The sequence below is a fragment of the Syngnathoides biaculeatus genome, chromosome 2 (assembly GCF_019802595.1).
Source record: "Syngnathoides biaculeatus isolate LvHL_M chromosome 2, ASM1980259v1, whole genome shotgun sequence".
Lineage (NCBI taxonomy): Eukaryota > Metazoa > Chordata > Actinopteri > Syngnathiformes > Syngnathidae > Syngnathoides > Syngnathoides biaculeatus.
This window is the reverse complement of record NC_084641.1, coordinates 17,653,904-17,676,309: the sequence shown is the minus strand read 5'-3', so window position 1 is coordinate 17,676,309 and position 22,406 is coordinate 17,653,904. Positions and strand designations below refer to the sequence as shown.

The 22,406-nt window shown below is 45.0% G+C and overlaps 2 protein-coding genes across 4 annotated transcripts; one reads left to right on the top strand and one right to left on the bottom strand.

The window, feature by feature from the left end:
• Positions 1-252: 252 nt before the first annotated feature.
• Positions 253-4,913, top strand: rad51c (RAD51 paralog C). The gene is made up of 4 exons (XM_061838278.1): positions 253-576; positions 873-1,122; positions 2,365-2,581; positions 3,459-4,913. Exons 1-4 carry the CDS (start codon positions 459-461, stop codon positions 3,942-3,944), a joined length of 1,071 nt encoding a protein of 356 aa, XP_061694262.1. The 5' UTR covers positions 253-458; the 3' UTR covers positions 3,945-4,913.
• A 3,281-nt stretch (positions 4,914-8,194) lies between these two features.
• On the bottom strand, positions 8,195-22,388 carry LOC133510393 (suppressor of tumorigenicity 14 protein homolog). 3 transcript variants are annotated; one of them, XM_061838243.1, is made up of 18 exons: positions 21,994-22,387; positions 20,743-20,926; positions 20,526-20,656; positions 20,384-20,454; positions 20,109-20,296; positions 19,979-20,014; positions 17,822-18,050; positions 17,197-17,333; positions 17,019-17,116; positions 16,792-16,892; positions 14,970-15,103; positions 13,898-14,014; positions 13,576-13,701; positions 13,041-13,224; positions 11,624-11,895; positions 11,396-11,532; positions 10,513-10,709; positions 8,205-8,276 (listed from the first exon to the last, which is right to left on the bottom strand). In XM_061838243.1, exons 1-17 carry the CDS (start codon positions 22,033-22,035, stop codon positions 10,548-10,550), a joined length of 2,349 nt encoding a protein of 782 aa, XP_061694227.1. In that variant the 5' UTR covers positions 22,036-22,387; the 3' UTR covers positions 8,205-8,276; positions 10,513-10,547. The 3 variants fall into 3 exon arrangements, with proteins under 3 accessions (XP_061694237.1, XP_061694227.1, XP_061694217.1); XM_061838253.1 differs by lacking the exon at positions 10,513-10,709 and having other exon boundaries at positions 8,195-8,276; positions 21,994-22,388; XM_061838233.1 differs by lacking the exon at positions 8,205-8,276 and having other exon boundaries at positions 9,709-10,709.
• Positions 22,389-22,406: the final 18 nt, after the last annotated feature.

Sequence of the window (22,406 nt, the reverse complement as noted above, 5' to 3'; positions counted from 1 at the left end):
AAGCGATGTTGTTTGCGTGTTAGGTTACAATATCTAACTTTTTCTAACATCTATCATATCTGACACAAAATTTTTTGATGTAATTTTAGCGGGATATTTTAAAGGCCATTGCTTTGAGCTATTATAGTTCACACTTAAAAGTTTTACACGGCAACACTAAACATAGTCATTGAAATGAGTGCCGTCAGCGCTTTTATGTTGAATTTGTGCGTTAGGAGGAAGTTCGTCGGCATAAGTATTATGTCGTCACTAATATGCGACCTTATCTGCGCGGGTAGGTGTTGAACGTTCATTGCAGTACAGTATTTGTAAATTCGATTTGGAAGCAGGCTCAATGCAAAAAGGTGGCAAAGGGAGATTTTTTTTACGTTTTTTAATTTTCATTTTGAGAGTAATTTGTATGGAGTGTCGCACTGGCACGTCTGAACGTTAGAAGATACCGTTTGGCTGCCATTAGGATGCAGAGACCAATGTCCACTTTGCGTCTGAGTCCGCAGATCCAAGCCAAAGTCCTCAGTGCGGGCTTTCAGATGCTCGATGACGTTCTGCAAGTCAGCGCATTACAGCTCAGTCGAGGTACGTTCTCGTTTGATTTGGAACTTTTAGGTGTGTGCGTGTGTTGGGAGGTGTTATATGTCCCGGAAAGCAAAATATGTTATCTTAACCATAAAGATTGCTGGAAGAACAGCTATAAATTTTGAGGACACATGCACGTGCAGTCCAGAGTGGGTCGTGCCTCTGGCTGAAGATGAGGGTCACCCTGTATCTTAAAGAGCTCAAGCATGATAGAACATGGATGCATGACAGAAAAGTAATGTTGGAACATCCAAGCTGCAGTGGCTGTGTCAATTAATTTGGAAAATTCGTTCCAGAGACGGGTCTGAGCCAGGAAGAAGCGCTGGAGGTGCTTCAGGCCGCGAGGAAGGAGCGGGGAGCAGATGAAGCGGGACCATCAAGAGACGGAGCTTCTGTCACCGCACTTGACCTTCTGCACAAGGAAGAGTCGCTCAATCGCATCGTGACATTTTCCTCGCGACTGGACGCCGCGCTCGGAGGAGGGCTTCCACTTGGCAAAACCACCGAGATCTGTGGAGCGCCTGGAGTGGGAAAAACACAACTTTGGTGAGACTCGCGCACGCGTAAGCTTTTCAAGGTGCTCAACGATGTTTTGCAAAATCTGAGCAGTCGATCCAATTTTTTTTTGTTACTTTGACTTGTGAGCAAACATTTACGATAGGGGTTGGGCTTGCATGCTAAAAATTACATTTAATGACCGAGTATTCGGATAAACATTATTTTTGGTTGGTTCAAGAATCCACAAGAAATTATTCCACCTAAATATGAACAATCAATTGTTTTCCTTTTTATTTTTTTTCATAAATTCACTAGCATATTTGTCCTTTTTATGTGCCAAGCTTCCGGACTGTCAAGATGCACCAATTCTCCTGTATATACTGTAACATACACACGTTTGTATCAATTTGCAATTGTGTTTAGTTATTTACTATGTTTGATACTTCAGAGCCGCCGTAAAATATCAGTATGATCTCAAAACACTTGAATATCATTTCAGACTCATCTTACAAGAGCACCATAAAAGCGTTTAGAGATGTCATCGCTCAACAGAGCATAAGCCCGTGGAAAAGACTCATAATTTCTGCTAACAAGCCAGGCTAAACGTAGATCCAACCTGACATGCAAAGACGTTCAAACATTAGAGATGTCTCAGTTCAAGCCACAAATTTGACAACTAGTACTTTCCTGCAAGTGAGGGATTTGGCGCCATCTTGTGGTATTGTGGAGCTCTTTAGAAATAGGAGACAAATTGAAAACTTGATGGAGCTTTCTTCTACAAATATTTTTTTGTATCTCAAAGTATATATCTGGATATGTTTTTCCTTAATGTTACATAGAACTAATGGTGTTCTCCATTTAGCAAATACATTTTACACCAAATAGAACACACATTTAAATTAAAACAAAGATGAATAAAAATACAAGTAATATCCAATGGTCAAATAAATACTTTTTCAAAACATGGTAGGACAAACACTTTAAGGAATGCAATAAAGTGCAAAGATTTAAAATATTCAGAATAAATTGCTTCAAGTAACATTTTCAAATGCCTACCATTTACCTCGTAAAATTAAAAATAAAAGTACAATACTGTATTATCGTTTTATGGCACAGCACTACTCGAGGATAGGGTCGACGGGAAATGTGGATATGCTAAAAAGCAAAAATGCAGGTTTCACGGATTGTTTGGAAAACGGGTGATAGCAACATCCGAGCACTTTTGATGCTTTTTTTTTATAGAATGAAAGTGCAAAGGTGGCAGAAGGTGTGACACAAATATGGTGTCAGTCTGCAGCTGGCTGTGGACGTTCAGGTGCCGCCATGTTTCGGCGGTCTGGGCGGTCAGGTGGTCTTCGTCGACACCGAGGGGAGCTTCATGGTGCAAAGGGTGACTGACCTCGCTGCCGCCGCCGTCCGTCATTGCAACTTGCTGGCTGAGGACGCAGAGCAACGGGATGCCGCCGGCGCCTTCACGGTGGAACGGGTCCTGTCCAACATCTTCCTGGTACCGCTTGACATTCATCACCTTGCAGAAACTCCCTGACTGTTTTTGGAATCCCTGGGCCTCTGCACGATGTGAAATCTAACCTTTTTGTTAGTGATGCACCAAAATTAAAATTCTTGACCAAAACTGAAAAGCTCAACGCTGAAAGCCGAAACGGTAAAAGAAATCGACAAGCAGTCAAACTTTATTTGTAAGTACCTTTCGTGTAAAAATGAAAAATGTAAAAAAATGCAGCACGAAGTGCTTTATATTAAAATCTGAAACTAATTCAAACCTGCCAATTATTAATGATAAAACTATGCCAATTATTAGGTAGTAAGATAGCATTCGTGTCTATTTATGACTGCAGAGCTGCCAACCTCTGGAAATTCACTCGCAGAACAAATGCCTGAATTTCCATATTTTTTAAAATTATGTCAAGAACATTACAGCACGACATTAGGAGCATGATTTAAAAAAAAAATCATCAATTTCACAGCAGACAAGTATATTGTACACATGCACACGCACACTGTTGTGAAATTGCTGATTTTTTTTTTTTTTTTTTATGTATAAATATTGTGCTGAAGGCAAAAAAAAAATGAAATGGGTGAAGAAGATCCAACTTCAGATAAATCCTGGTAGGCAGCCTACTGAAAGACTTCAAATGTGGATTCTGTAGTCCCGATCTTGTGGTATCCAGATCAGGTTGACCCCATAAGAAAGTTCTTTGAAATAGGAAGACAAACACTATAAGATCAATTTAGGGAAAAAAAGGGATCATGAAATCAAATCTGGATGATTTTGATCCGGTTGGCTTTTTATATATATATACTGGTCCCAGGTGCTCCTCAGATGATGTCATCACGCATTCTCTTCCCATTTTGGTGTGCCTCAGGTGCGTTGCCTAGACTACGTGGAGCTCCTAGCCGAGATCTACCTGCTCCCCGACTTCCTGTCTCGTAACCCGAAGGTCCGCCTCCTGGTGATCGACAGCGTGGCCTTTCCGTTCCGCCTGCACTTCAATGAGCTGCGGAGCCAGCGGACCCGCCTGCTCAACGGCCTGGCCCAGCAGCTCATCGCCTTGGCGACCAAGCACGACGTGGCGGTGGTTCTGAGCAACCAGATGACCACGCGGCTTCACGGTGGGAAATCCCAGCTTGTCCCTGCGCTGGGGGAGAGCTGGGGCCACGCCCCTACCCTGAGAATCCTCCTGCGCTGGGCAGGCTCCCAAAGGCAGGCCGCCATCGTTAAGTCTCCCGATAACAAGGAAGCGACAGTTAACTACCAAATCACCACGGACGGCTTCAGAGACAGCGAGCAACCGGAACAGCCGCCAAGTAAACGCACCCGAACACTCTCCAACCAACGGGACGTCTGCTAGAACAAACCACAGCGGATGTTTGACTGGAGTTGCCATCTGGGCTTCACTTGTATGACCAGAGAATAGTTCTCAATAAGTTTCGGCGACATGAAAACTATCCAGAAATGTTCACAATAAAATTTTCAATTCAGTTTTATTGATAGTCAAATGACAACAGAAGTTGTCTCAGGGCGCTTGACGCATTGAGCAGGTCCAGAAGCACACAAGTGAGAGATCAGAAGAGAGAAACAACAACATGTCATCCAGACATTACTTTCGAAAGATTCTTCAGAGTGTTTGAAAAGGAGCAATCAGCCACCAACTGCAGCTGCATCGAGTCATTCTGCATTTAAAGACACTTGAAAAACATATAATAGATGTATTACCACGGAAGAATTCAAGTGTACCCAAATAAAGGAATACGGGATACTTTCTGGGCAGCATGGTGGAACAGCTGCAGACCATCGGCCTTCTCAGTTCTGAGGACCGGGGTTCAAATCCCGGCCCCGCCTCGTGTGGAGTTTGCATGGTCTCCCCGTGCCTGCGTGAGTTTTCTCCGGGATCTGCGGTTTCCTCCCAAAGGCCCAAAACCTGCTTTAATTGGACACTTTAAATTGACCCTGGGTGTGATTGTGAATGCAACTTGTCTGTCTCTATGTGCCTTGCGATTGGCTGCCAACCAGTCCAGGGTGTACCCTTCCTTTTGCCCGATGACAGCTCGGATTGGCTTCCTCACTCCCGAGATTCCTCGTGAGGGTGAGCGGCCCCGGAAATGGATGGATACTGTCTTAAAGCTCATACATGGTGTTTTATTGAAAGGATCGGTGCTGGTCGGCGCTCAGGAGACAAAGACGACACTCAACAAAAGACCAACGTTCCCAAATGCTATTTAGCCTCAATAACTGGCATATTTATTTCGACCAAATGCAAGTTCTCAAAACACAGTTGACATTGCGTGAAATTAATTCTTATAAGCCCCTTACCTATGCCGAGAAGGTGGAGAGCCGTCACCCAGGTAGAGGTCCGCTTTGTCAACCAGCTGGGCGTCCGTACGAAACCCGCAGCAGACTCTACCTGTTTGTACTCTGCATCTCTCTATTATACTTTTCAGTTGCGTGCGAGAGAAAGGACGGGTGGCCCACCCGGCGCCGCAACAATGGTAGCCAATTTACTATTGACACCTAAGTGTGTCCTTCAGGCTCTGAGAAACATAACAGTCACGATATCCCACAACAATGTTCGTCTTTGAACAAGATAGTATGCGAAAAACAAGTGAGAGTGAAACGGTCAAGACGTCTTGACTAGGAAAAACAAGTGAGATATAAAAACAGGTGAGTGAAAAACAATTTATATAACCATGGTTGCACAATACATTCTGGTATTCGACGGTTATGGGAAGCATCACTAATTAACACTCCTTTCACATGGAAATGTATCTAATTAAGGAAACAAAATCATTTTTATTAAAACAAATACGTAACTGATCTGCTGCATCAAAATTGTATTTTTATCAAGAGGGAACATATAGTATATGATGGATTTTCTTTTGTATCAACTGCCGAATATTATTTTGAACTGATATAAATAATTTGATGTTCTATAATTTTTCACCTGTGATTCCACAGCTTCTAATAATCTGAGGTTTTGGGCGTGGTATCATTTTTTGTATTTTATCAAGGTACTTAATGTGCTGTAAGTTCCAATTTTGGTTTTAAACTTTTTTCTACCTTAATCAAATCTTTGTTGATATTTGATACAATTGTGAAAAACATGAAAATGATCAGTGTCGACAAGAAAGATCAAGATGTTAATCATTAATAACATACAATTAAAGGTATTTGAGCAAATAAAGCATTCTGACGAACACAAAAATTGAGTTGAGGTTTTTCTTGTCTGGATGTGGGTCACCGGGGCCCTGCTTTGGAGGTGAGGCCCCAAGGCGAGTGCCAGGTGGCTGGCCTTGCACCCATGGTACCTACCTGGGGTAACGTGGGTCCCTCTTCCCATAGGCTCACCACCTGTGGGAGGGGGCATCAGGGTCAGGTGAGTGTGAGCTGGGCGGTGGCCGAGGGCGAGGACCTCGGCGGTCCGACCCCCGGCTACAGAAGCTGCCTATAGGGATATGGTATGTCACTTCTCTGGTAGGGAAGGAGTCTGAGCTGGTGTGTCGAGGTCGAGAAGTTCTTACCAGATATATTTGGACTCTCTTCCACACAGGGCTTGGGCTCTGGTACTAGTTCTCTTGAGAGGGGTTGGATACCTCTGCTCTGGAGTTGCCCACGATGAAAGGGGCTGAGCAAGTCCGAGTATACTTATTGCCCCTCAGCTTGTCGCCTGTATGCTGTGGTTTACCCGAGTGCACGAGAGGATTGCCTCCGTCTGCCTTCAGGCCGGGGGAAGGGTCCTGACTGTTGTTTGTTCCTATGCACCATACAACAGTTCAGAGTACCCACTCTTCTTGGAGTCCTTAGAGGGAGTGCTGGAGATCGCACCCGCTGGGGACTCCATCATTCTGCAAGAGGACTTTAATGCTCACATGGGTAATGACAGTCAGACCTGGAAATTCATGACAGGGAACAATGCCACAATCTTGATCAGAATCTGTGCAGTGTTCTGTTATTGGACTTCTGTGCTCACCATGAATTGTCCAAAATTAATACCATGTTCCAGCATAAGGGTGTCCACATGACCACTTGGCACCAGGACACCATAGGTTGCAGTTCAATGATTGACTTTGTGGTTGTGTCATTAGACTTGCGACCGCATTTCTTGGACACCCGGGAGAAGAGAGGGGTGGAACCGCCAACTGATTACCCCCTGTGGCGAGTTGGCTCCTATGGTGGAGGAAGATGTCAGTTCCACTGGGCAGGCCCAAATGTATTTCGACGGTCTGTTTGGAACGTCTGGAAGGATCTCCTGGTAGAAAGAGTTTCAACTCCCGCATCTGAGAGAACTTTGCTCATGTTCAGTGGGATGCGAGGGACATTGTGTCCGAGTGGACCGTCTTCCGCACCTCCATTGCTGAGGCAGCAAACTGGAGCTGTGGGTTTAAGGTGGTCAGTAGCTGCCGTGGCAGCTTGAACTCATTGGTGAGGGATATTGTCAAGTTAAAGAAGAAGTCCTTCTGGACGTTTATGGCCTGTGGGACTCCCGAGGCAGCTCACGGGTACCGGCTTGCTAAGAGTTTGGTAAGGGCATGGAGAAAGACTTTCAGACGGTGTCAAGTTGTCTTTAACTCCCTCACTTCTTTGCCCCAACTTGAAAAGGGCCTTGGTCTTCAAACACATGAACAACTCAAGTCTTCCTCTTTTCACAGTTTATTGATGGTTAAGGTGGTTAGAGTGGGTGGAGTGTGATTAGAGGTTGATTAGGTTGAAAACCTTGAGCAAAGAAGCACATTGAACACATTGCATTATTTTTAGTTTAAATAAATAGGTCATCAACGCATTACTTTAACCTTACTAATCACATTTTAAGTAAATTAATGACATACATTTAAGTATTAAAAAGTAACAAAGTAAAATAGCACCGTAACTGATTGAATAAACCAAACAGAAACATCAATTTTGTCTCGATTAATTCAGAAGTTAGACAAAGACAAAGATCATAGCTTGTAGCTGAAATGAAACAAATTAACCAATTAGCATCCAAGTCCTTTCCCTACCAGTTGCGCCTGACCGGAAACTGAGGGATGCATTCAGGTTTTTTACTTGCTTCTTGGTTGCTTCAGTTGTTTGTTATTGATTTATTCCTTTTGCTGGTAGGATTTCTTTGTTCCACACCAGCTCACATGCTGTCTGTGACCAATATGGCCACCCCTTGCCTCTGACAGGAAATTTGAAGAGTTGTGTGATTGAGGTTTTTCTGCCCCCTTCAGGTCTGGAGGGGGACAGGTGCTCTTCCTGATAGTTGACTTGACAGACGGCTTTGAGGAAACTCTGGTCCATAATCTGGCGTCTCAGGAGGGAGATGTAGTGCACAGTCAAAGCTGTGTATGAGGAGAATGTTGTGAGTTGGGAAGAATACTCCCCAGGGTGTACGGGCTCTACCTTACAGATGGGGTGAGAAGCTCAAGTCATCCAGGAGGAGCTCAGAGTAGAGCCACTGGTCCTCTGCATTGAGACTACCCAGATGAGGGGCATCTGATTCAGATGGTTTCCGGACGCTTCTCGGGTGTTCTGAGCACGTCCCACCGGAAAGAGACCCTGGGAACAACCAAGGAGACGCTGGAGAGACTACATCTCTCAGCTGGACTGGGAATGCCTCTGGATCCCCCCGTAAGAGCTGGATGAAGTCGATGGGGTAAGGGAAGTCTGGTTGTCCCTACTCTAGCTCCTGCCCCTGTGACCTGACCTGGGATAAGCAGTAGAAGATGGATGGACAGATGACCAAATTTGTTAATTGAAGAGTCTGTGTTAAGATGCTAAATTGTATCCCCATGCCATTTATCAATAGCTACAACGTAGCTCTCAGTTTCAAAAGTATGGAGACACCTGGACCCCAGTCCAAATACTCTTTAGAATGTTTATTGTCATAACATACATGCATATTCACAAGATGTTTTTAACATAATACAGTAGGGAGCTCTCTAAACACATACACTTCCTGGTGGACACTGGAGCATTGGGCTTCTTTAGCTTCAAGGACACCACGACTTAAACTGGTCTCTAAATAGTCCTTATGAAGTCAAAATTAGTCTGTAAAAACTCTCTTATCGTCCGAAGTCGCTGAGAAGATTGTTTTTGAAAGTCCAACTAGTCTCCAAAGATTTAAAAAAAGTAACTAAAAAGCGCTTCAGAAAATCTGAAGACTCTAGTAAGTTAAATATTAAATATTCTTGAACTAATCGGTAAAGACTGGCGGGCCGGTGGCTCAGCTGTAAAGCGTTGGCCTCACATTTCTGAGGACCGGAGTTTAAATCCCAGCCCCGCTTGTGTGGAGTTTCCATGTTCTCCACGTGCCTGCGTGGTTTTTCGCCGGGAACACCAGTTTCCTCGCACTTCCTAAAAACACACATTAATTGGGCACTCTAGGTTCTACTGTGAGTGCAACGGTTGTTTGTCTCCATGTGCCCTGCGATTGGCTGGCGACCAGTTCAGGGTGTACACCAGCTCTTGCGCGATGACAGATGGGATAAGGTCCAGCACTCCTCGCGACCCTTGTGAGGATAAGCGGCTCAGAAAATGGGCGTGGGTGTAATCTGTAAAGACTTGAGTCTGAAAAGGCTCTTCAATTTATCTGCAAATATTCTAGAGATCACCAGACTTAAGGTAACAAGTCTAAAAAAAAATTGTTATAAACTCCAACAACTACAGTACAACCTCGGTTCTCGATCACAATCCGTTCCATATGAAGGTTTGAGGAGTGATTTGTTCGAAAACCAAACCGGTATTTCCCATTAAAATTAATGGAAAAAGAAAATGCATTCTAAGCCTAACAAATTTGGCTTTTTGTAGCATTTTTATTGCTTTTCCTGGTGATTAAACTGCATAGTAGACATACATGTATAGTTTAAATGCTTTATATAATAAAATATTTCAGAAATATATTTATTATTTTGCTTAAAATGTATGCTTTAGTAGTAGAGTAGGCTTGGCTGGGAGCGTATTGCAGTATCTGTCGGACTCGGACCCCAGTCTTGTAAACTTTTTTTATAAACAAAAGTGCAGAATACAGTATCTTTAAAAAAGCAATAATGAGTGGGGGGAAAAAAAGCTATATATATATATATTTTTTTTTTTTTACAAAAAGAAGCATACAAAAACAAACTCGTAACTCGAGTAAATGAAATCTTTGAAACAATTGTTGCTAATTGTTGGTCATTTATGAAAATTAAAAACAACTTTTCAACTTCCTTTAGCAACATCACTTGCTTTATGGGCGTGCTTGCGTTTCAGAATGGTGCTTATCAGCCATTTCGCCATGCCATACTCCTTCGACAGCTCAGAAACACGCAGAACAGATTCGTATTTGGCTTTCACGCACAACTTTCCTTTTTTTTCAGCACCAGCAGCCTTACTTCTTTGGAGCCACGATTGGGGGTTAATAGTCCTCAATAGAAAGAAAAAACAGTCACTACCGGGACACGTCTGCGTACAGAGGCTGCGTTATACAGAATAAAGCGCCTCGCGGGTGGGTCAGCTGGTTGCGCCATGCGCGTTATGTTATTTCCGGGTTTTTTTCGGGGCATTCAAGTCCCGGATTTTTGTTTGAAAACAGAAGCAAAAAAATCTCGAACTTTTTGTTCAAAAACTGATTTTTTTTCGAGAACGGGGAAATTCGAGAACAGAGTATTCACTGTATGTGAAGGCCAAGTGAAAAATAGTCTCTGAAGAGTCTACAACTGGTCAGTGAAGACTCTTTAGGAAGTCCAGTGAGACTGAAGTATCTCTATCTTGACAAAATCGAACAAGTCTGTTAAGACTCTTTGACAGGTCTAACTTCAGAAAGTCCATGAAGTCTGCAAAAACTCAAGTTATTTGAAGTTGTGTCTCTCTGCTTTAAAGATTCTAGGGATATTTTACAGAGCCGGGGGGAAACTTGTTGCATATTTGGTTGAAATGGTCATTTGTAGATGATAAGGGCGCACCTCTTCAATCTCCTGTGCTAAAATTTGCCGTGTGGCTAAACGCCACTGTGTTCTTTGATCCAGCTGCGATATCGGGTCACTCGCGTGTAGATGCCTGGCTTGTTCCTGCGAGCGCAACCATTGCCCCAGCTCACCACGCCAGCCAGGAAGACTCGGCCACTTGGGCTGATGACAGACAGCGGGCCCCCAGAGTCACCCTGACCGTCAAAGGTGAAATGAGACTGTTAAAGGAAATCTAAAGACGCATTCCAAAGTCCAACTACTCTGTAAAGACAGTCACATTACACCATAAAAACTAATAAGTCTGTCAAAACTCTTAAAAATGTGAAACTTGTGTCTTGAGACTGTTCCACAACTCTAAGACTCTTTATAAAGTCCAACTAGTCTCTAAACAGTATTTCACATACACATATTTCTTTAACCCATTCATGGGCAGGGTGGCAATTTTTTGCCTTATTGAGATAAAAAGTCTCCTAACAGGCCACAATCAAGGAAATAACACTTCTTTTTTGTTTAACGCATAAAGAAAAGGGCAAAAAAAATGTGTATATTCTCTTGCGGGCAGCGTCCCAAAACTGGGACAGGTATGTTATCAGTTCTGTGACGTGGTACATTTATTATTTTAAGAAAGGGGACCATATTTTTTAACGGCACCATAGGCCTTGGTGGCAAAAAGATTGGTGACCCCTGCTTTGGACTGCTCCATATTTCTCTAATGACTTCTAGTTTATAAGACTTTTTAGAAAGTCAAATCTGTTGAGAGTGTTTACAAAGTCCAATTATTCCCTAGAGAGCTCTAAAGACTTTAGAAAGTCCCGCAAGTCTGTAAAGAGGTGTTAAAAATTCTCTGAAATTGTCTCCTACAAATCACTAAAGACTTCACCTGACAGGCATCCACGCCGCCTTTGAGAACTCCGGCACACAACATTCCATCCGTCACCTCGTTGTTCATCGCATTGTTGCACACCGCACTGTTGATGATGTGAACTTTTGCTTTCTGCATGATGTTCACCGCCGCACCTGTTAAGTGGCACAGGGATGCCGTCGAAGTGCCAAATGACAACGTTCCCTCGTGAGAGTCAAAATGTCACAAGCACATCAGTTCACCCACCTCCCTCTCTCGTGGCTCCCCAGCCGGTGATCCAAGCCTCCTGGCCGTCAGGGAAGCCGTGTGCGGGGGAGGGCAGGCAGATGGGCCAGATGTGCTGATTGAGGGGCACGTCCGATTCCAGCTCCATCAGCGCCACGTCGTTGTCAAAAGTGAGCTGGTCAAAGTCGCGGTGAGCAACAATCCGCGTCACCTTCCTCCTCACCGTCCATTCGCTGGTACGGCTCAGGTCGTGCTGGCCCAGGAAGGCTTCCCATTGGTCGGGCCGCGAGTGACTGCAACACAAGACGGGTGACAATTTGTTTGTGACAGGTTGTCTGGTCAGGCCCACCACCACTTTCAATTTAACCAGTTGATTCACACGGTATATGTAGTTCTCAGTCAACCTCTTAAGCGGGGACGGGGGGGGAATTGATGACGATGATGCTCCCTAATGTTATGTTGCCTCCTATTTTTAAAATATAGAATTACAGGTAGCTTTCTGTGCTTTCATATTGGATCAGGCTGTGCCAAGGTGAAATTTTAAAATTCCTGCACTTTCTATTTTGGCTTGAGACCAGACCTTTCCCACTCGGAAAAGAGAAAATCACGTCCAGTTTAATCACTTTTTCTTCGATTATTCACATACTCCGCCAGTCATCGCCTCTTAAAACAACAGCATTTTGTTTTTAACTTTCTCCATTAATATCGAAAGTAAACATAATGTCTAGCTCGTCTTCGCTCTACGTTGCCCAAACTGTGTTGCTAACTAAAGCAGCGGTGGTGGACGGCGTCATTATAAAACACATTGATGGGCTGCGTAAGTACTGTAACATTTGTAATTATGAGTGTACATCTTTAAGAGAATGGAGGGGGGGGCATGTGTAAGGTAAACTAGGAAAAAGAGAGTGTGGCGGAGCAGCGGTCGTTGTTATAGAAAGTTTCGTGTGCTGCCTGAAAGAAACCAGTGGCTTCTTCTTTTCACTTTTTACAGTACGTCTGTGAATTGCGCCATTGGATGTGACAAGCAGTCATCCCTCACTCATTGAATCACATTACAAAATACCACAAACTGAATAGCTGTATGTTATACTTTCAATTTGCATTGGATTATTTTTTTTTTTTTTGCATCCTGAACACGCTTTGGGTGAGTATATAAAACACAGTGGCTTTCAGTTACACACGCTGGATCGATTCTTTAGAAAAATGATACTAGTCCTTAAAAACTCCAGGGGCTTATGTCACTGCCGGAGCGTCGCCCAATCAGAGACAGGCTCTTTAAAGTTGTCTGTAAAGGCCCTTGAGGAGGTCTAAGAAGTCTGTTAACACGCTTAACAAGTCTGTGAACCGTTTAGAAAGTTGAACTACTTTAAAGTTTGTTCCGCTAAAGACTTACATTTGTAAAAACTGCTACATTTGTAGTTCCTCCTTTTGTACCTACCTGACCAAAGTCTTGTCCTGGACGCAGTGAGCGGCGGTCAGTAGCCAGCGGCTGCTCAGTACAGAAGCGCCACACGCGTGACCCTGCCCTGCCACCCGCAGGCTGACCTGCCAGGGACATTCGCCCTCTTGCGCGGCCTCACCGCCGACAATGCGAGAGCTTCGGTACGGCTGGGAACCACACTCTGGACGGGGGGTACAGTATACCCAATGCAACAGAACAGAACTGTTAACTTCAGAACTATTTTCCCAAAATACAAACACTGATAGTGTAAAAACTTGTTTTGGTATGAAAAAAAAAAACACTTTTTTACCACATCATAGAAAATCGCAAGAGGGGTTTTCTTGCTGAAAAAAAGGGTCGGGGTTACCTTCTGGTAAATCTGCATATGGGTGAATTCACGACTAGGGAATGGCAAATATGCGGGGGTCAACTAATTCTATTTTAACGCACTTTCATATTGGAAACATCTTAAATGAAAAATTTGTAAATTTGACCCTATCGTACTGTGTGCGTGCAAGCGTGATGGACATACGGCAGGATTCCTCATCAGACGCGTCCTCACAGTCATACTCGCCGTCACACTCGGGGTTGACTTTGTCCACGCAGCGTCCGTTTCTGCAGCGGAAGCTGGAGTCAGGACATGTCGTCATGGCGACCGCTGCAGGAAATCACAAGCATGTGTTGGCGGTGCGACGCGATGACCAAATGTTTCATTCAAATGTTCAATTTTGACAGATAAGAATGTTTTGTTTTTTTTTTTTACACAAATTTCACATTTTGATAAAACTCTTATTTTGACATGAGTCTTACTTGGACAGAAATGTCCTTCAAAAAAATAAATAAATAATGCGCACATTTTTCGCATTTGAACTCATCGGAGCCGTCGGCACAGTCGTCTTTGCCATCGCACACCATTGCCCGCGAGATGCAGCGAGCGTTCCTGCAGCGGAATATGTTGGGAGCGCTGGGGCCTGCCAAACAAGACAGATGAAGTCAGATCGCAAACATTTTCTGTACAGCTTATCCTCACTAGGGCCGTGGGCCTGCTGGAGCCTATCCCAGCTCTCTTCAGGGGGAAGGTGGGGTACGCCCTCAACTCATGGGTTTCCTACCACATCTCCCAAATATGGCAGGTTAATTGAAGACTCTAAATTGTCTGTAGGTGTGAATGTGAGTGCAAATGGGTGTTTATACCTGCCATGTGATTAGCTAGTGACCAGTTCAGGGTGTACTCTGTCTCTTGCCCAGAAAAGGCTGGGAAAGCCCTCTGGCATGCCCGCGATCCTATTGAGGATATGCTGTGTCTAAAATGGATGCATGTAAGAGGTGCACTGACCAATATATAAGCAACTTTCTCATTTTTACGCAAATACCTCATTTTCAAAAGGTCTTGTATAAGTCAATATACAATAATATAATTATGATACATATGTTAGAGGTGGCTGCACGGTGGCTCAGCTGGTAAAGCGTCAGCCTCAAAGTTCTGAGATCCGGGGTTTGATCCCGGCCCCACCTTTTCGGAGTTTGCATGTTCTCCTCATGCCTGTGTGGGTTTTCTCCGGGTGGGCACTCCGGTTTCCTCCTACATCCTAAAAACATGCAACATGAATTGGACACTCTAAATTGCCCCTAGGTGTGATTGTGAGTGCGGCTGTTTGTCTCTATGTGCCCTGTGATTGGCTGGCAACCAGTTCAGGGTGTAACCTGCCTCCTGCCCGTTGACAGGTGAGATAGGCTCCAGCACTCCTGCGATCCTCATGAGGATAAGCGGCAAAGAAAATGGATGGATGGATGGATGTTAGAGGTACATGATGTTATACCTTAGAAGTGGACGGACTATTAATGTGTGAAATGATCACACAGTAACATAACAGACTTTATGTGTCTGGTGGTAAAAAAAAAAAATAAATAACAATAATAAATTACAGTCACTCGGGATGAAGGCCTCGTAGGTGGCGAAGAAACCTTGGTCCACGTAGGACCAGTCCGAGTTGAATTTGACAGTCATCAGGTTGCTGCTGCTGGTCACCGCTGTACTTCCCACTTTCGCACCACACAGCCTGTGGTGCAAATGTGATGCTTTAGAAGTGCACAGATTATTCACCTCCTTGCTGTTGACAGCTGGGATAGGCTCCGGCACTCCCCCGACCCTTGTCAGGATAAGCGGCAGAGAAAATGGATGGACGGAAACACACTCCATGAGCTGTGCACGGAACAATACATATGATGCAAATAAGTGAGATTAGAGGAATGAAATGTAAATGTACTACAGTACAATGCAGGTGTATACCCTAGAACAGTGGTGTCAAACTCATTTTTGTCACGGCCCACATTTTACTTACAGTTTCCCTCCGAGGGCCGTTATGACATTGTATCCATGAAAATTGTAAGATCTCAAAACTATCATTTATGATGTGAACATTTGAAATTTTGGTTCAGATTAAAAAAAAAAAAAATCATGGATGTCGATACATATGATTTGCCTTGCGGGGCCACATAAAATCATGTGGCGGGTCGGATCTGGCCCCCGGGCCTTAAGTTTGACACCTGTGCCCCAGAAGGTACCAGACCACTAAATAAAGGACACGTATGCACCTGGGTATTTTTTTGCATGTGTGCTTTTCAATGGGGATTTTATGGATTGAGGAAAAAAATGGTCCTGTGTGAAAAAGTAATGCCCCCCCCCCTCACCCCCCTTAGTAAATTATGAATTTACTCTGCCTAATCATATTTTCTGGTCTATTTTCGCTGACCACACCCACGCCTCATTACCTCCAGGCCTCTTATTCATTGGTGTTTTAACTTTCTTTTTCCCCACTCGACACGATATAATATTTTGATATGTGGACTTGCAACAGCCTCTGGAGTCTGAAAGAGGAAAGGTGCTTAAAGGTCAAGCGTCATGAAATGGATGATTTTTAGTACGTTATTAATGAAAAAACGGCAGCCGGTATGGACCCATGCGTTTTTTTCCACCACAAAACATGATTTTGACGTACATGGCTTTTTGTAACTCCCGCCATGAAAATCCTTTAGATGGATTGGTTTTCGAGAAGAAGCAGGGAGTGACGTACGGGGCAGGAGCGCCCTCCAGTGGACTCGTTTCTTTCTATTAGTTGAGCTCCGGGCCGCGATGGCTCATCTACACTGCTGAAGTGGATCGAACGGGGAGGCGGCTTGGCCGTGATCCGCATATCATCTAAATATGGCTCGGAACAATAGGGTAATATTGCCCCGGTAACTTCTTTGAAAAGGTGTCTCTTCTTTGAAAAGAGCTTCCGTGTCAGAAGGGGCGTGTTCATCTCCCACAGTCGGGGCCACAGCGTGTTTTCAGTGGCGAACGTCTCAGTGTGATGTCACGGACAGAAGATGCAGACAATATGGTGACCACTTGGATGTCGAATGACACTTCCGCAACTTTGCGCATGGATGACCCGTTCTCCGCTCATACTTATTTTTTCATATAGACATTGAAGTGAATAATGTTATATGTATTTTTCATTACAATATCAATTTTAGAATGTTTATAGGGATGACACTTGACATTTAAGTTTGTGGGAGAATGCATGCACGGCCAGATTCGACAGCAAATTTCAAGGTTCCTCCACCCTGTGTGCGTAGCTGGCACGCGGGTGCACAAATTAGTGGGAAAATGTGTGCAGCCAGCGCCTTTTCTGACTTCTGCACGCGGGAGAATATCACCCCAAGTGCACACTTTGGACTAAGAAAAGGGAAAAAAAAAAATAACCTTCGGCTGTCTACTTCCACGTAATCCCGTGAACAATCGTTGGAGTCATTTCCGACGTAGAACTTCTGGAACTTGACTTTGACCAACTTGCCCTTCGATACCTGAAAAAACACCAAGCAGCATTTTGCAAACTAGCTACTTTCTCTTTGCTGCCAACATCCTGACCAATAAACTAAATTGAATTAATCGCCAAGCGACCTAATGGGAAAAAAAAAGTAGGTACTGGCCTGGATGTTCCACACACACGAAGTCCTAGGAGGATAGTTGGACGGAAAGAATGGTGACGCGAATATCCCCACGTCACCGCTCAGAGGTCCTCCACAGTCTGCTGGCAGCAAGGACGTCAAAGGGCACATCCCGAACACATACAGAAATATTACCAATCACAAAACATTATATACGCACCTAGCGGTGGCAACGAGATCTGCGAGAGGTTGGCAATGAAGCCTGGAAAGTTCTTTGCCCCGTTGGTGACTAGCGTCACCAACATGACGTTCCCTGACGACACGAAGGACAGTGAACCCTGAGGACTGCCGCAGTGTCTGCAAACGCAACAGAAGAAGAGCGTTTAGGGCAGGTAGAGAACAGCTAGAGTCATAAAGATGTGTTATGATTGAAGTCAAAGACGGTAATTGTGAAATTCGGAAATGTCGTGAAAGACTGCATCATAAAAACGGAAATTCTGAAAACGGATTATGTAAAGACCGAAGCGGGAAAGATGGACATTGTGAAAAGCAACAACGTAAAGGTAGACATTGTGATTGTGAAAATCGATCGTGCAAATATTGCAGTTGTACAGGCGGAGATCGTGAAAATGCGTTAATCAGATAAAGGTTGAAGGCATGAAGACGGAGCTCCTGAAATTGGGCTATGTCGAGACTGAAGTCAAAGATGGAGATTGTAAAAACGGATGACGCTCAGGTTGAAATCGTTACGGTGGAAATTGTGACAAGATTGAAGTCGGAAAGACAAAAATGGGTAAAGATGGAGATGGTAAAAAAGAAAGTTGTAAACATGGAGAGAGGGTCACTCGGCAATGGCAGCGTCCTCAATCGGCGCGAGGGAATCGTAAATCTTGACAAAGTCGCGTCGACAGTCGTCCTCCAGGCTCAGCGTTTGGAAATCCAGTCGCACGCGGTAGGCAGCGTCCGCTCGCAGGCGCCACTGCAGGTAGATGTCGGACGGGTACGAAGAATCAGGGAAACCCGGCGACTGAATGACTCCGCCCTCTCGGACATGCACGTCAAAGGACTTCTTGACTGGAAACCAGCAGGTTATTGCCTTATTATTCACACCGAATATCATCTTCAAAAAGAATAGCTTGAGCAAAAACATCTTTTTCCTTTCTATAACACTTGTCCTCATTAGAGTTGTGTCGTGGTGATCTGCAACCTTGGCCATCAAACTTTGGCAGAGAGGTTGGGTACACCGTGGACTGGTCGCCAGCCAATGTGAGGTCACATACATTTAGGGTTGGGCATCATTTGAAGTGGAGCGATTACAGTTCCAAACGATTCTCCATAACAATGTTTTATCGCAAATGGTTTGTATGTTTAATGTAATGTAATGGTTTGTGGTTTATCAAATGCTTTGTATGTGCAGGTTTTTAAACTTGACTTCCTGCTTTAAGCATGTAGCCTTTTACTTTGAAGGCTAGGCATCAGAAGTCACGATGAGCGGCGGTTAGCGTTTGTGATATTTTGAGACGTTTCTTGTGAATTTTGTCCCCAAAATGCTCAAAGCCATCAGCGCGAGAGTGCAACCCTAAGTTTAACTTGTTAGCTGGCATAAACGCATTTTATTTTCCCTGACACAATTAACTTTACCGATGTTCGGCGCTGTGGAGGTTGAGGCCCGGCGCACATTGCGAAAGGCTCCTTTGCACAATAGAATCCTGATCCAAGTGTTGGACCGAGGTGACTGGTCACTTATTTGAACATAGTTAACGCTGCCGTTGGGCCTAAGAACGTCTACATACGAGTTCTTTTTCATTGGTTTTCGCCACTTCTTCGTTGGTTTTCGTCCCTTCTTTTCGGGGTCAGCGGACTCTTGGCGTCGAAACTGGGAACTGAATTGTTAAAAATTCAAACCATTCTGGGAGAACCGAAATGTTAGTCCTGGTTCCAACGAATAGATCCGTGAGAATGATTGACAGCTCCCTTTTGACCAATCAGTGAGCGTCATTTTCTGAACTCTGCCCATGCTGCCCAGAGCCGCGATCCTTTACCCACAAACAAAGAGAGCGCACGGTTACTTTAAGCCTCTGAATTGCGAGTGTATAGTCCGGCTTATATCCGATTCGGAAATATGGTGCTTCGATGTGCCAGGGGAACGTGTAATGGAGACAAGGGCTATCCAGAGAGATTACTGGGAGGATACCTGGTGCGCTTTCGCACCCCAAAGCGTAATTCAGATAAATGCAAACGGTGGATTAAGACTTGTGGCCAACCTCACGACCATCTGAACGTATCGCAGATAAATCAGCACAAAGTCGTCTGTTCCAAGGTAAGATACTCCAATGTGAATTTACGTGTACATTACGTACGTTCAGATCGATAGAGGATACGCATGCTGCCATAATTTATGTAAATGAATTATCCATTATGAACGTAGATATCATTTCGAATCGACATGTTTATGTAGCGTAAAAATGTAAAATTACCCTGCTTTGCTTTGCATGAACGATAGGCATCAGAAATCTTATCGCATTCGATGTCCAACAGTTTATGAGGTGGTTCATTGTTTCGCATGGACGGCCAACACGTTGCGGAAACTTTAACTGGCATTCCCGTTTGGGAAACCTTGACATTATGAATATATCCCAGTTGAATGTAATTCAGGCCTTTCTGTCCACTCTTTGTTGATATTTCTGATAACATGGGCAGAAAGGAAACAGAAATACTATCGGGAATTCGCTCATAACATGCTTCGGCCGCACTGCGTCCGCCATTTTGATCGGTAGCTCGGAGTGCGTAACAACAGTATCTAAGTAGGCGTGGCTTAGGCGCCCTGCACGGATCTATCCTTAGGTTCTCAATTCTCGACAGCCAACCCCACATACAGTACAAAACAACAGACTTGTGGCTTGTCAATGGCAGAAGAAGAAAAGACAAACTACAGACAGTATGCATGCCAATGCCAGTGAAAGTAAAACAATGGAAAAATACCAAATCAATGTTATTCTCACTCAATAGGGACGATGATGTCATCCGTGGATCAATAGCTGTAGACAAAAACAACATTTTATCAACTGTGTCTCAGATGGTCCCCAAGATAAATCTGCCGACTGACAAGTGATTGTTGCCGGATCGGCGAACCTTGCGCGATGACGGCGTCAACGTCGAGCGCGTGCTGGGGTGCCAGTTGCACTCTGCCTTGCCGGCTTCGTTTACTTCCTGCCGCCGTTTGCAGAGACTGGATGGCGGCGTCCAATGAGGCCTGCTGGGGGGCAGCGATGTCAAACTCGGAGTGGTAGTACGTCATCACAGAATCATCGCCGCCATTGCTGCGTGGGCCGGGTGGGGGGTGGGGGGTTAATGTGACATTTGATAAAGCAAATAAAGGAAAACATTTTGGCATTCACGTGACCCACCTGAAGGCATCCACTGACGAGTTTCTGAAGTGTTTGCCCAACATTGGGTTTGTGTTGTACATCTCTTTTAGCTGCAGAATTAAACATTAGCGTTTGCCACGGCTGACCTCCCACGATGTATTTGGGCCACGCCGACAATCACCTGTTGGCTGACGAGAGACGCCATCTTGGCAAACGCCCCGCTGGCGGGGTCCTTGTAGGCTGGCAAGAAGGGTTGGTTGGCGATGGCCATGGAGCCCACGTATACGCGTGTTACGGCCTCATTGCGGTGCCCTGGGCAGATGAAACGCTTGTTGACGTACAGACAAAACATGCTAACAGCGCACCGAAGGGAGGAAAAAAAGGGGGCATCCACTCACGGTGTAAGCGCCACACCAGCAGTCCGGTCAGCAGAGACAGAGCGGCGGCTGCTGCCACCAGGCCAACACCAATCCACAACTTCTTGCAATGTGCTGGACTCTTCTCCATCTTTTTGGCCTCCGGGGTTGGCAAAAACTGTACTGTAGCATCCAGGTCCAGACCCTGAGGCAAGGTTGGTGGTCGCTGTGGAGATCCAGTCAGATAAAATTGTCATTTTAAATAAAATGCGGCACAGCGAACGACTGGTTGGAGGGTCTCCCTCACAGTTCTGAGAACTGGGGTTAGGGTCCCTGCCCTTCTCTGTGTCACGCTTTTCTCTGGCCACTGTGTTCTCCTCCCACATCCCAAAAGCGTGCATGGTAGGTTGATTGAAAACTTGGTCAGAGGTGTGATTGTGAGTGCGACTGTTGTCAGTCTCTATGTGCCCTGAGATTGGCTGGCAACCAGTTCAGGTTGTATCCCGCCTCCTACTCGAAGATTGTTGGGACAGGCTCCAGTGCTCCTGCGACTCTTGTGAGGTTAAGGGGCTCGGAAAATAGCAAAGTTACAGACAACTAAAGAACGGTAAATTGTTCTGCCTATGATTCATATCATTAGGGTCGTAAGCGTTACAGGAGTACAAAAAAAATTAAAAATTATTTTACTTGTAATATACTCTTAAATTGAAAGAGGTGATCAGCTATTATATACACATATATATGTATTTATCCAAGCAAGCATCCATTTTCTTTGCCGCTTATCCTCACGAGGGTCACGGGGAGTGCTGGAGACCTATCTCAGCTGTCAACGGGCAGGAGGCGGGGTACACCCTAAACTGGTTGCCAGTCAATCACAGGGCACGTGGAGAGAAACAATCGCACTCACAATCACACCTAGGGGCAATTTAGAGTGTCCAATTAACGTTGCATGTTTTTAGGATGTGGGAGGAAACTGGAGTGCCCACCCGGAGAAAACCCACGCAGGCACGAGGAGAATCTGCAAACACCACACAGGCAGGGCCGGGATTGAACCCGGGACCTCAGAACTATGAGGCCAACACGTTCCAAATGATCCACCGACGCAAGCAAAGCTACAGTATATGGCGGCTTGGTCAATTAAGATTTAATTTTTCTGGTTGGGGGGTTTGAAGAAAAACACACAAGTGCGGACAGCCAAATGTGAAACAGATCCGGCAACCACTTAAATGACATACGGGTTTGGTATGCGTGCCGCAGAACCAGTTGTGCCGGCGCTGACGTCACTCCACTCACTTGTCTTGAGGGTACCCTTTGCCCCCCCTCAACGGGATCCATGGTGACGTCCCTCGGTGGTCTCTCTAGTTCTCCCTCAAGTTCACCTGAGTCCAGCGCCGTGCGCGTGCTCCTCCATCAGCGTGACGACACGTGTGCGCGCATGTGCCACAAATGGAGCGATAACGTTTCAAAAGCTTCCGAATGGAGAATGTCAAAGTTGGTCTAATAAGGGTCACACAAGGCAACGGCCTCGGGAAATAAAAGCGTAAAAACAGTCAAAGCGAAAGTTTTGGTCCGTCCAGTCTATAAACCTTAACTCGTCTTGCGAGACTTGGTGCGGCTTCCTCACCTGCGCTGGGCGCAACTTGGGAGTACAAAGGGAGGGGGCGTGGCTTAGCGTCATTTCCTATCTTCTCATACGTTACTGAATA

Coding starts and splice junctions, on each gene's coding strand:
- rad51c (XM_061838278.1), top strand. CDS start 459: ATGCAGAGACCAATGTCCACTTTGCGTCTGAGTCCGCAGATCCAAGCC. Junction 577..872: donor CGCATTACAGCTCAGTCGAG/GTACGTTCTCGT, acceptor AATTCGTTCCAG/AGACGGGTCTGAGCCAGGAA. Junction 2,582..3,458: donor TCCTGTCCAACATCTTCCTG/GTACCGCTTGAC, acceptor GGTGTGCCTCAG/GTGCGTTGCCTAGACTACGT.
- LOC133510393 (XM_061838243.1), bottom strand. CDS start 22,035: ATGGATCCCGTTGAGGGGGGGCAAAGGGTACCCTCAAGACAA. Junction 20,657..20,742: donor GCTGGTGTGGCGCTTACACC/GTGAGTGGATGC, acceptor TCATCTGCCCAG/GGCACCGCAATGAGGCCGTA. Junction 20,455..20,525: donor CGTCTCTCGTCAGCCAACAG/GTGATTGTCGGC, acceptor TTAATTCTGCAG/CTAAAAGAGATGTACAACAC.